This window comes from Microtus ochrogaster, unplaced genomic scaffold, assembly GCF_000317375.1.
Source record: "Microtus ochrogaster isolate Prairie Vole_2 unplaced genomic scaffold, MicOch1.0 UNK48, whole genome shotgun sequence".
Classification (NCBI taxonomy): domain Eukaryota; kingdom Metazoa; phylum Chordata; class Mammalia; order Rodentia; family Cricetidae; genus Microtus; species Microtus ochrogaster.
Genome location: NW_004949146.1, coordinates 2,308,527 through 2,322,132, shown reverse-complemented (window position 1 = coordinate 2,322,132; position 13,606 = coordinate 2,308,527). Strand labels below are relative to the sequence as shown.

At 36.0% G+C, this 13,606-nt stretch overlaps 1 protein-coding gene across 1 annotated transcript in view; it reads right to left on the bottom strand.

Moving 5' to 3' along the window:
- Window positions 1-13,606, bottom strand: part of Tanc2 (tetratricopeptide repeat, ankyrin repeat and coiled-coil containing 2) — a 345,611-nt gene that overhangs the window by 126,544 nt on the left and 205,461 nt on the right. The window contains exon 8 of the mRNA XM_026777178.1: window positions 7,866-7,991. Coding sequence (XP_026632979.1) covers window positions 7,866-7,991 — 126 coding nt within the window. The remainder of the gene's footprint in view (window positions 1-7,865; window positions 7,992-13,606) is intronic.

Below are 13,606 nucleotides of genomic sequence, written 5' to 3'. Positions count from 1 at the left end.
TCACACACACACACACACACACACACACACACACACACACACACACACACAACACTTATATAAGAAAACAAAAAGGATACCGAAAACATACTGGCTCTTTTCAGGCATTCTTCCCTTTGAGGTTTCTGCTTTATCTCCCTTCTTTTTTTGACCATCCAATTTTTCCTTTTTAAATTTATTTTTTATTTTTTTTGGACAGGGTTTCTGTGTAACAGCTCTGGCTGTCCTGGAACTCACTCTGTAAACCAGGTTGGCCTCAAACTTAGATCTGCCTGCCTCACTTCCTGAGTGCTGGAATTGAAGAATCACGCCACTACTGCCCAGTCCCACCCCCACCTTTTGTAAAAGAACCACATTTCTGTGCAACATTTCCAACAATTTATGAGCCTTAATTATGTAGCTGTTCTTGGTGGTATAGGTCTATAGTTCCAGCTACTCTGGGAGGCTAAGACAGGACGATTATACTACTTCAAGGCTTTACTGGGTTAGTGAGTTTCAGGCTGGCCTGACAACTTAATGAGACCCTATCTTAAAATAAAAAGTGGTTCAGGGTTGCAGCTAGAGCTGGGGGGCTTGACTTGCACACAGGAGGCTCTAGGTTCAATATCCATACTTGGGAAAAACAAGTCATCTACTTGGATATTTAACGGGAAACACAAACTTGAGAAATTTCACCAAGATTATTTAATTTCTTTATTCTTGTTTTTCCATTTGCCTCCTTAGTTAATAAGGTATCTCCAAGTATTTTGGTCTTCTAAGATAAAAACTTGGGACTTACCTAGGACGACTTCTTGCTTCATCATAATAATTAATTATTATGGTCATAGTGTTACCAGTTTTCTTAGACAGAGAATTGTGTATCACTATGTAGCCAGGGATGACTCTAACCTTCTGATGCTCCTGTCTTCATTTATGTGGTACTAAGAATCACACTCAGGGCATGCTTGGTAGGCACTCTACCAATGGAGCTGTATATCCCTATATCCTGTAAGACACTGGCCTTATAGGAAAATGTTGGTTAAAAAACCAATCTGAAATCACTCTTGATTGGAATCTTCAGGAAGAGGACAAGGATCTTCAGAGAACAATAGAAGAAACAAGAAAAACCCAGTTCCTGGAATAATTACTACTTTTAAAATACTTCATCAAATCTAATATCTCAATATATAGGGAAAACATAAAAAGTAATGCCTTAAATATGAGAAACAATTTATAACATTACTGTATAATTATGTCAACAGTTTGAGTTTTGTGTTATTAGATAGCTGGCACTGAAAATGAGATATATTTATTTTTGGATATATCAAGACTAGTTATTTTAATTACTTAAAATTTAAAAGTAACACGTTTCTAGGTAAACTTTTATTAATGAAATGGCTACAGCCTTCCAAATGAAATTTCCAATTCTATAATTTTATTAGTATCTTGGGAAATTATTCTATAAAAATATTTTACACATAAAACTTACATCATCTTAATGAATTAAGAAATGCTTTGGAAAGATATTAGCCAAGTGAATTTATTGACATTATGATTTCTTCATTTGATTGTTTTATACTTTTGAAGAAATGATAGGAATCAATATGGAGCTGATTCTTGAAGTTTAATTTAGTTGAAAACATCTCTTGTAAGATGATGTGGTGTAAATTTTTTCTCAAAGGTTATCTTTCCCCTGCAGGTCTCATAAGAAAACTTTTTAAGTATTAATTCTTTTTTTTAAAATATTTATTTATTTATTTATTTATTTATTTATTATGTGTACAATATTCTGTCTGCGTATATGCCTGCAGGCCAGAAGAGGGCACCAGACCTCATTACAGATGGTTGTGAGCCACCATGTGGTTGCTGGGAATTGAACTCAGGACCTTTGGAAGAGCGGGCAATGCTCTTAACCACTGAGCCATCTCTCCAGCCCTTAAGTATTAATTCTTATTTGTGTTTTCTAACTGTAAGATTTAGTAACTTATCAAGTAAGACTGGTTTATATAAAAACAGATTTGTGTGTATGAAGAACAACTATAGTGGTTAGTTAAACCAACCAAAGAAAACCAAACAAATTATGAGGACAGCCAGATAGCTCAGCGGGTGAAGGTGCTTGTGCCAAGCCTGCTGACCTGAGCTTGAGCCTAGGACACAGAGCAGAGGGGAGGACCGACTCCTTCAAGTTGTCCTCTCATCCCCACAAGCCACTATAGCACATGTGCATCCCTTATCCTAACAAAAATAAATAAAATACAATAAAAGTTGAAAAAAAATCATGGCCAGAACATTCAAATAGAGTCTATTTTTTATCAGATGTTCAAAGAAATTCAGTTTAAACTGTGAATTTTCAATTTTTAAGGCACTTTGCAGAAAAGCTGGCTGTAGGTAAATCTCATGTAACTAGAATATACAGTCTACTAGCTTAACAGTCATATGCAGACATTTTTGTGGATGCAAGCTTTCTCTAGCTTTTGAATCTACTTAAGAATGACATTTAATATTGCTTATAAAATTAATGAACAGTGATAAAAACTACTGATGGAATATTCCCTTGTAAATGTGCCAGTCAGCTAGGCAATAATCAGGATAGGGTGACTAAGCACCCCAGGGCTACATGACTCAGTGGGCTAATGCAATAGCATTCAGCTTGATGACATGCATCTTAGTCAGCTTCATAAAGAATTCATTGTTTCAGAAATGTGAGGGATTTATACATGCTGTGATGCACTTATTTTATTTAATGAAAATTAAACTTACTGCTTTGAAAGCAGATCCTCAAAGCCAACTTAACTGTTCCAGGGTCAGTTTTACAAAACTATGCCAATGAACTAGACAACCATTTGCAGACATACCCTCTATCCTAGTGTCTACCAAAGCAGCAATTAAGAGAAAGTCTGTAAATGTCTTTATGTAATGAGATTTATTAAAGGGCCCAAGGAAACCAACAAATATTGAGAAATGAAGCTTTAATTAGTAACATGTAATCTCTTCAAGCAAAACAGTATGATTATAATTTAACAATAGGCAGGTTAGGGTCTTATCACTAATAATTTTCCATTAATTTACCAAAAGCAGCTATTATCTAAAGTTGTTATGTTAACATTTATATTGTATATTTAACTACCTTTTAATGTTCTATCAAATGATGTATTGTATTACTTCTATCTGAAAAATTATATGTTTTTTCTTTCCAATAGGTAGCAAACATAATTTCTGCTTTTCCCATGGCATGAAAGACTTACTTCATTAAGGTAGTCAAAAGGAGGAAGATGTTTCAGTTTATTTTTTAGCATAATCCTATATTAATACAATAGTGACTAAATAAAAAAATAAAACTCTTAAGTAATTATACAACCTTCAGTTAAAAAGTTTTATAAAGTTAATTCAATTTAACAATATTTTAAAGACAGGCTTTAAGCGCAGGCTAGCAGTCATGGACTCTGCACTAGAATACTACCTTTTATGACTACTTTAAAATTTGAGTTTAAACTTTTGAACAAGTGATACCTAGGAATCTGCTACCTGGCTTCAAAGCGACTCTGGTCAGTGTACTTGTGTGACTTTCCTCTCTCTACTGTTGGGCTTAGTTTCTGGAAACATCAGTTTTATAGAACAGTTGGTCAGAACAGCTGTATTAAAAAAGAAAAGGGCTTTTCACTAATGAAGCCAATGTTAAAAATGTGACTTACTTGAAGATCCAAAAATTCTAGCTCAGATTACCCTAATAACTTTCGTGCCAGTAGTCAAAACACAACTATTATGATTAAACAATTTAGTTACTGCTAAGGTAATTTTTTTTTTTTTTTTTTTTGGTTTTTCGAGACAGGGTTTCTCTGTGGCTTTGGAGCATGTCCTGGAACTAGCTCTGTAGACCAGGCTGGTCTCGAACTCACAGAGATCTGCCTGCCTCTGCCTCCCGAGTGCTGGGATTAAAGGCGTGCGCCACCATCGCCCGGCCTAAGGTAATTTTTAAATGAACTCTATCTATTCATAAACCATGATCATAAGCAATTTCTAATATCTGCAATCTCTCAAAACATTCCCTCTTTTGCATTTCTGTAAACAGACCATAAAATTCTTGAGATATAACATTTACCTTCAATTACAATGATGTTCTCTAAGCTGTTTATTAAAGAGTCTGGGAACCCCTGGGGTTTCCAAGACATGTTTGGTGCCTTAAAATTGAAGCTATTCTCATGACATTAAGAGGTTACTTTTGGCTGGTTGGTGTTGACAGCGCATGCTTTTAATCCCAGCACTGGGGAGGCAGAGGCAGGTGGATCTCTGTGAGTTCGAGGCCAACCTGGTCTACAAGAGCTAGTTCCAGAACAGGCTCCAAAGCTACAGAAAAACCCTGTCTCAAAAAACCAAAAAAGAGGTTACTTTCCTTTCACCAAGTCAGTTTTTCACAACTACATGAAACTTTTTACACCTTCTTGATGTTATCACGTAACAAGTCACATTATTTATAAAATTAAAAACATTTATCTAATTTATTTGATGTATATGAGGGGTGATTTTTTTTTGCTGCATGTATATATGCATACCATGTGTATGCCTAGTGCCTGCAGTGATCAAAAGAGGGTACTAGGTCCTTTGGAAGTAGAATTATGGAAAGTTGTGAGTCATCAAGTGGGTGCTGGGAAACAAACTTGCTTTTCTGTAAAAGCAATAAGTGCTATTAACTACTAAGCCACCTTTCCAGCCCTGAATATACAGATACTTTAATAATCTCTATTACTTAAAAAACCTACTATTACATTTAACAGCTAAAACTAGTATCTGACATATTTGTTTATAAAATGGTAAATACTACCTCAAGTCATATAAATAAAAGCTTTATGGAATTCTCCATAATCTAAGAGTATAGCCAATATAGACTATACCTAGTGGACATATTTCAGGCTGGCTTTACGCTTGAAATCAGTTAGCCAATACAGTTAATTACCACTGGATATACTATAGGTGCACAGTATACATCTTTAAAGACTTAGCACTATATGACACTAGAATTGTGGTTAAAAAAAACTATTTTAGGGCTGAAGAGATGGTTCAGTGGTTAAAAATGTTTGCTGTTCTTCTAGAGGACTGGACTTCAGTTCTGAGCACCCACATCAAGCAGCTCACAGTCGCCAATAACTTCAGCTGTAGGGGATCTAAAATCCTTTGCTGGCCTCAGTGGGCACCTGCATACATGTGTACATACGTCCACACTCATACATATCCAAAGAGAACAAAACCCTACTGTATAGGACTGGGTATGCGGCTCAGTGGCCATGTGTAAAGCTCTAGGTTCAGTTTCCAGAGCAGCCAAACCAAACCAAAGCCTGATCATAAAACTTAATAATACTTGAAAAATTTGTGTGTGTGTGAGTGTGACACTCACACAGATGTATTATAAGCTGGAACTATACTCAGTTTTTTTTTAAATATTTAGTCATTGTTGTTAAATATGTGCCACTGCCACAGTGAGTGTGGTGAAGGTCAGAGGACAGCTTGCAGGAGTCAGCTCTCTCCTCACCTGTAGTCTCCACCATTGAACTCAGGTCGTCAGGCCTGAGGATTAAGTGTTCTTATCTGCTGTGCCATCTTACTGGCCTCTAGAAATACATAATACTAAAATTGTTCACAATCATTTTATTGTTTTTTTGGGAACAAGGTAGTTTTACTTCAACTATAATCAGAAAAAGTAGATTTCAAACTGAAATCTGACTGCAATTTGTATGTTTTAAAATAAAACACAATGTAACAAGCTTTCGAAAATGATGTCAGGAAAACAATCTGGTTATGTGCCTAAAATGAAGTGAAAAGTTTGAGTTATAATAACTGTTAAGTCATAAAGCCTTGCTAAGAAGGTCTATAATCTGTCCAAGTTTGCTTTCTTTTCTCATCAATCTTTGGATGTACTTTTATTATTTGTATGTTCAGGCTGAAGCTCAATTATTTAATTAAAAAAAATCTTTGTTATAACCAAGATATAATTGATATCTGCATGTAAATATCAATCTCACCAGAATTAGTCTTTAGATACCAGAAGCATGTATATGATATCAAATACTAGGACTCAATATTAAGGAGACCCTAAATTACCAGAGCTGAAATCTGTCATTTTTTCCTATGTAGTCCACCTATACTAAGAAAATGAGGGAATGAATGCTGTTATTTTTCCAGTAATGGAATACAAGGTGATGTCAGTGTGGCAGATTTGCAAATGAACCTGAAGATCTAGTCAGATAAGTAGTTGTGCTCAATTTTATTCAATATTTCTGTGCACTGAGGTCCTGGAACAAATAAATTTTTCTTCTCATTAAACTTGTTGAAGCTTTGGTTATAAACATTCTAAAGTAGTGCTTGACATAGTTCCATTTTCTTTCTGGAAACATCCAGTGTGTTCATGCATGTGTGAAAGTCAGAGAACAACTCAGAGTCGCTCTCCTGTCATGTGGGTCCCAGGAGTCAATCTCAGTTTGCCAGGCTTGCTGGTCAGCACCCTTTCTCTGCTGAGCCATTTTGCCTTGCTGGCCAATAATTCTGTTTTCTAGGGGGGGATAATACAAAACTGAATATACCAAGCAACTAGTATATGGTAAACTATAGAAATAATAAATACTATGAGAAAGATAAGGAGCCAAACTAAAATATTATTAGCTACATAGTAATGTGACTATGGTAACATATTGCAATAAAGCAATTGTAATAATTCAGTCTTTTATTTGTTTAGCCATTACTAAAAAGGTATGAAGAAAATGGTTTCCAGAATGAGCAGTCCCTGCATGAGTAAGTTCTTTCCTGTGTGAGAAATGCATGTGTCACTGAACTGCTTAGGGTAGGATACAGGACAAAAGCAATAAGAAAATAAGCTAAAAAAATAAAAAGAATGCTTGAGCTATAGATTGCTAGATATCTGAGGAATGTTATTTGTTAAAAGCTATCAGAGAGGGTTCATTTTGAGCAAAGTGACACAGAGAACAGAGGACTCTCCTCAGTGATATTATTTTCATAACAAAATGAGAGAAAAGACTACATTTCTTTTATAGCATGTACACTGCCACAGAGAAGGTAAAGAAATAGGTTCCTGTAATGGTTAATCTTTATGATATCAACTTGAATGGCTTTATAATCACCACAGAAATATACCTATGAGGAGTGTCCATAAAGACATTTCCAGAAAGGCTTAACTACGGAGGGAAGACTCACCCTGAATGTGAATGTGTACAGTACCATTTCATGGGGTGGGGTCCCAGACTGAATAAAGAGAGTGTGAATTTGAGCACTGTCATTCACGTTTCTTTGCTTCCTGACTACAGATGCAGTGGGATCAGTTGCCTTGTGTTCCTGCTGACACGATTTCCTTGCTATGATAAACTGTATCCTCAGACTGTGAGCTACAATAAGCACTTCCATCCAGAAAATGCTGTGTATTCTGCCATAAAAATGAGAAAAGTAACTAATAGAGAGCTTAAGTGAGTGAAAGGATGTTGGTTATATGTTGCCAGCACTATCTGAAACATCATGAAAAGGAATTATTACATGTTACTAGAAATGGTCATTAGAATAAAAATGAGAGTAATTCTATAGTAAAACACAGTTTACCTCCAATAATACCTCTAGGACTGAAGTTGGTCAGAGTTACTTCTGAATTCCAGGACCTTAAGGAAGGTTCTTTCCTCTACCACTACCAGCTCTTTTCATTTAGTTTCTTCCAAAATGACAACACACTTCTATGAGTACAATCTATCTGTGGAACTATCTAGTTACATATTAAACTAGATCATCTCACGTCTTAAAAGGAAGATCAAGTTTGGGGATAGGAGAATAAGGACTTTGAAAATTATCCATTTTCACTTGTTCTCAGGCACCACTACAGCCCTCAGTATTCTGACCTCTTAGATCCTGCTGTGTACGAATTCCACCCATACTCTGTCTTGGCATTCGAAGGGAAGTTCTCAAAGGAGTATGTCTCTGCTCATCCAGGTAAGCAAGATCCTCCAAGTGGGCAGAGCTGGTAGCTAACAAGACAGAAAAAATATAGTTATCATACATAAGTTTAGAAAACTTTAAAGAAAATCTAGTTGCTATCATCCATACCTTTGACTCAAAGCTTACAACAGCAAAAAATAACCCTCCCCCGAACAATATATAATTCACTTATTTTATGCCTTTAAGAGACTAAGTATTAGCCAGGTGGTGGTGGCGCACACCTTTAATCCCAGCACTCGGGAGGCAGAGGCAGGCGGATCTCTGTGAGTTCGAGGCCAGCCTGGTCTACAAGAGCTAGTTCCAGGACAGGCTCCAAAGCTACACATAGAAACACTGTCTCGAAAAAAACCAAAAAAAAAAAAAAAAAAAAAAAACCCCAAAAAAAAAGACATACTGTCTTGAAAACCAAAACCAAAACCAAACAAAGACCAAAAAAAATAAATAAATAAAACAATAAAAATCCCCAAGTATTTAAAAGAAAATTGAAATTTCATTCTACCTGATTCTTTAAGATAGAACCTCACAGATCTTATCACTTGCTGAGAGAGGTTCTATGATAGTAACAGAGAAATACATTTCATATTCAAATAGAGAACAGAAACAAACTAGAAAGGCCTAAAATTATTACTTCAGTAAGTTCTAGATAGTGGTATAAACAACTTAGCTTTTGAAAATAAGTGTTTAAAATATTGGTTTTATTGCAAGAAAACACAGCTACCAACTTATCACTGAAGATTAGCATAAATGTGGCAGAAGGGAAGAAAGCCCAAGGATTATCTCTTCATGACTGCTGGGCCTCAAATGTTTTGCCACAATTCTCCTTTCTTTCTAGGTGAGAAATTCTATTACAGGTGAGATTTACAGAAGATGATGTGCTAGTTGTCACAAGCATACGTTATTGGGAAGAGGAACCTCAGTTGAGAAAACACTTCCATCAGATTGCCTGTAGGCAAACCTGTAGAACATTTTCTTATTAATAATTGATGTATGACATCCCAGCCCACTGTGGGTGGTGCTACCCCTGGACAGGTGGTGTTAGGGAGGGGTGTATAAGAGAACAAACTGAGCAAACCAGTAGGCAGCATTCCTTCACAGCTTCTGTTTCAGTTCCTAACTTGTGTTCCTGGAATATGACCTGAGAGCTGTAAAGATGAAATAAGCCCTCTCTTCCTCAAGCTGCTTTTGGTTGTGGTGCTTTATTATAGCAATGAAAACCAAAGACAGATGACATAGTGGTTTGCCTTGAAAGTTTTACAAGCCACTTTTACTACCAGTAACATAAATCACCTTATGTGATACTTGATTAAAAATGAGTAAAAGAGGAAGCAAAAGGGGTAAAGGAAAAAGCCTGGAATTTTCTCAGCTTAAGGAAACAAGCCCATGGACAGAAAATATAGGTCATAGGAAAGCTGTTTGTGGTGACTAACCGTAGGCAATAATACTTATTAATATGTTAAAAACAAAATCGACAGTAAAAATGTCAACACAGTCTTAATATTTTTGCCCCCTTTTTTTTTTTTGAGATAAGGTCTCAATGTAGCCTTGGGTGGCCTGGAGCTCTATCTGTAGACTGGCCTGGAGCTGTATGTTTATACAATCTTATATATAAAAAACTTAAAGTAGTGTTTTGATGCATTAGTAGCAAATATTCTAAAAAAAAGAAATAAAAAAATCAATCTCATTTAAAAAAAGACTCAAAAACAGTAAGTGAAATATCTAGGACTAAATTTTAAAATAAAGGGATAAAAAAGCTCTACAATGAGAAACTAACAATAAAAAAACTAAAAAGGACTGCAAAATTGGAAGGACATCCTGTGCTCACACATTAGAAGAATGGATACTGTTAAAAATGTTCACACTAGCTGGGCGGTGGTGGCGCACGCCTTTAATCCCAGCACTCGGGAGGCAGAGGCAGGCGGATCTCTGTGAGTTCGAGACCAGCCTGGTCTACAAGAGCTAGTTCCAGGACAGGCTCCAAAACCACAGAGAAACCCTGTCTCGAAAAACCAAAAAAAAAAAAAAGTCCACACTTCTAAAGTGATCTATAGATTCACTGAATCCTTATCAAAATTCTTCACAGAAAACATATTACCTGACTTCAAAACCCTATGAAGCTCTAGTAATCAACATTACATGTTTTGGCATAAAAATAGATTCATAGGTTAGAGGAGCAGAATAAAGATTGAAAAAAGTATCTCTACAAGTAACTAATTTTTAGCAAAAGTGCTAAGAATATGCAGCAGGGAAAGGAAGTTTCTTCAGCGGTGCTGGGAAGTGGAAGTGCACAAGCAGGGAGAACAGTCATTACTCGCCATGTGAATGAGAGCACGGCAAGGTTCCCAAACTAGGAAATCACTCAAAAGCAAAATGGAGCAACCCTGATGGAGAAGGGTTTTTGTAGAAAACTCAAAACAGAAGTACAAGGAAACAAACGGGATTACATCAAACTCTTCTACCCTGCCACTTGAAGCATCTCCACCCCAAGTAATTTTCTGAGAAAACTTTTTGTCATATTGTGTCAATCTTACCTCTCTCCCTTTGTCAGAAGGTACTCTGGCTATACTTTCTCTGCTTCTCTGACTGATCTCCCAGTCAAATCATGAGCACCGGTAGGCCTCATTCACTAAGTTGAGGGTGGTTTTGAACTCCCAACCTTCTTGCCTCCACTTCTCAACTGCTAGTGTTTATAGGCGTGTCTCCATACTACTTATGTACTAGGTTGTTTAGAGCAAGTGGTAACATTTGATTTATTTTTGATTATCCTATTTCTTCAGACAATGAACTAAGTGTCCTGAGCATAATGCTCAGTGTTGCCCTCCTTACATTTAGTGATCTGCTGGCTCTATTCTCAACCCTATCACCTTTGTTTTAATACTTGACACCACTGAATATGCTTGGTCTGGTGATGTACAGATCTTTCCTCAGATAATGCTGATGCCGATTTTACTTTTTTTGACAGAACAACACTTATCATATTATGTAAATTATTTATTATGTTTATTTTTTCCAACTACAAAGTAAGCTTCATGGGGATAGGATCTTTGTTTTCCAACAGATGACAATTAAGTGCTCTGAACAGTGCTTTGAATAGTTCATGCTCAATAAATGCCTGAGCAATGACTGAATATTATACACTTAAATCTGTATCTTTTTGTTTTGTTTTGAAGACAGGGTTTCTCTTTTGTAACAGCCCTTGCTGTCCTGGAACTCACTTTGTAGATCAGGCTGGTCTCGAACTCACAGAGACCCCACCTGCTTCTGCCTCCTCAGTGCTGAGATTAAAGGTATGCACCACCATCTCCTGGCTTAATACCTGTATCTTTATCTCGAGCTTAAGGTAATATTTAAACAATTAATTAATAAGCAAATTAACATTGTGCTTCTGGGTAACTTTGAAGATAACTATAACAATAATACCATCCTCCTCTATAAAGACTCTTGAGAGCTCTGTAAGGACAAATACATTCCCATTCATAATGTCACTCTTACTTTGAAAGTATACTGGCAAATACTTCTGAGATAATTTTATCAGGTTAAATTAGTATTATAATGTCTAGTGAACACTTGGCGAATATAAAAAATAATTATATAAATTCAAGCAATACGAGGAAATAGAAAAAATAAATCTACAATAAAAATTTTTAAGTAAAAGAAAAACATCTAAAAGGAAGTCAGTAAATCCTGTCATTTAAAAACCATGCTTTCAGCAGAGGAAGAGGGAATAGGAAAAAGAGAGAAAACCTATTTTAAATTAGATTTTTATTAGATTGAAATAGCTGAAGACCAATACTTGTAAAGCATTTAACAAATAAAAGCATTCTTTAAAAAGTGAATATAGCTTAGATATATTTTGGACAGAAAGAGACAAAAAACAAAAACCACCCAGCAGACAACATTTGGTAAGAACATTTCAGAAATCTGCCATACTGATTTTAGATGCCTATTTAGTTATTTCTTCTTATGTCAGTTGTCACTAATGGAAACAGACCATAGGGATACAGTTATCGCTCTTGCTGAGCTAGAACACGGATGGAGGCTGCAGGGAAACTTTTGTTTCCCATATTTGGGCAGAAGCCACTTTGCTATATTTATACAAATAAAGTCATTATTCTGACTGCTGAAAAGCCCCTTTTGATTTTCTACAAAATCTTCATCATAGTTTTTAATTAGATTCATTTATATCTCCTTAGATTTGAAATCTGCATTTACCTGCTTTAGATCTTTTCTTAGAAAACAGTGCTGCTCCAAGTACTAACAAATGGATGGAGAGATTACATTTTCAACAGAGTTTGTTTGTATTTTTCCAATAGAACCCTCTTTCCCACACAAAGCACAACAACAGCTGCTGCAGACACTTCCTGCTTCCCACATGCTTCCAATTCATTGCCAATCTCATTTTAAGACACCAAAGATGACCACTGACAGCCGGTTGATAATTCCAGCCATGCAACCACAGATCCACAATAGTCACTTCCTTCCAACGCAAAGCTTAAAAACAAATATACAACAGCAACTAAAATTAGGCATGCCACAAAACTCAGACTTTAAAATTTTCATCGCTTAGAATTTTAATTTAAAGGTATATGAAATCTAAATTTGTATTTAGAAAACTGAGCAACTTCAGGAAAAACCCAAGCTACCGACTGTCCTAAGTCACCCTGGGTCATTTTGCCACTCGAAAGGGTAGTGCACTTCCTCTCCACTACATCCCTAGTCATCGAGATGAAAGGTCTTATAATTCCAGTAAACAGTACTATCCTTGGATGTAGAACCTAATTTATGTTAGTCATGTTTCTAAAACTATACAGCTAATCTATTTAACCAACATATATTTCAGTTGATAAAACACAGATGATTATTTTAGGAATTTTATAATATATATGTTATTATAATACTATATATGTTAGGAGTAAAAGTAAAAAGATTAAAAAAATTAAAATTATTTACTGTTAAGAACAGTTGTATATGAGCTCACTCTACTGTCCCAGAAAAAAAAAAGGGTTGTAAAGCCCCAAACAGGGTCTTTGTCTCATAGAATAATTTTGTTTTTATTTTACTTAAGTTTTTCTTTGATTTTTAGACAAGGTCAGTCTCAACTCACGAGGTAACTGAGGAGATGGCTTTGTTTCTTGCTTTTTGCCCCACTTTCCCCTTCCAAGTTCTGGGATTACAGATGTGCAGCATCATGGGAACTTATGCAAAAGAATGTAATTCTCTTCCGAAAGTGGGCAGAAATATATAACATAGAAAGAATCACTTAAGAGATTACTACTGCAGTTTTAAAAGTGGTGCAAATGGTACCTTAACTTTTTTTTTTTTTTTTTTTTTTTGTAAAGACAGTGCTTTATTAAATGTGTTCCCAGCCTGGTGCAAACTGACCATTAACGGTATCAGCCTCCTAAGTTTACAGGTGACCCATCACACTACACAATCAGTGTAGCTTTTTACACCGTTATTCAACATTATTTGATCTCTTTGTATTACTCATACTAAATTTAAAAAAGAAGGGAAGCCAGGCGGTGGTGGTGCACGCCTTTAATCCCAGCACTCGGGAGGCAGAGGTAGGCGGATCTCTGTGAGTTCGAGACCAGCCTGGTCTACAGAGCTAGTTCCAGGACATGCTCCAAAGCCACAGAGAAACCCT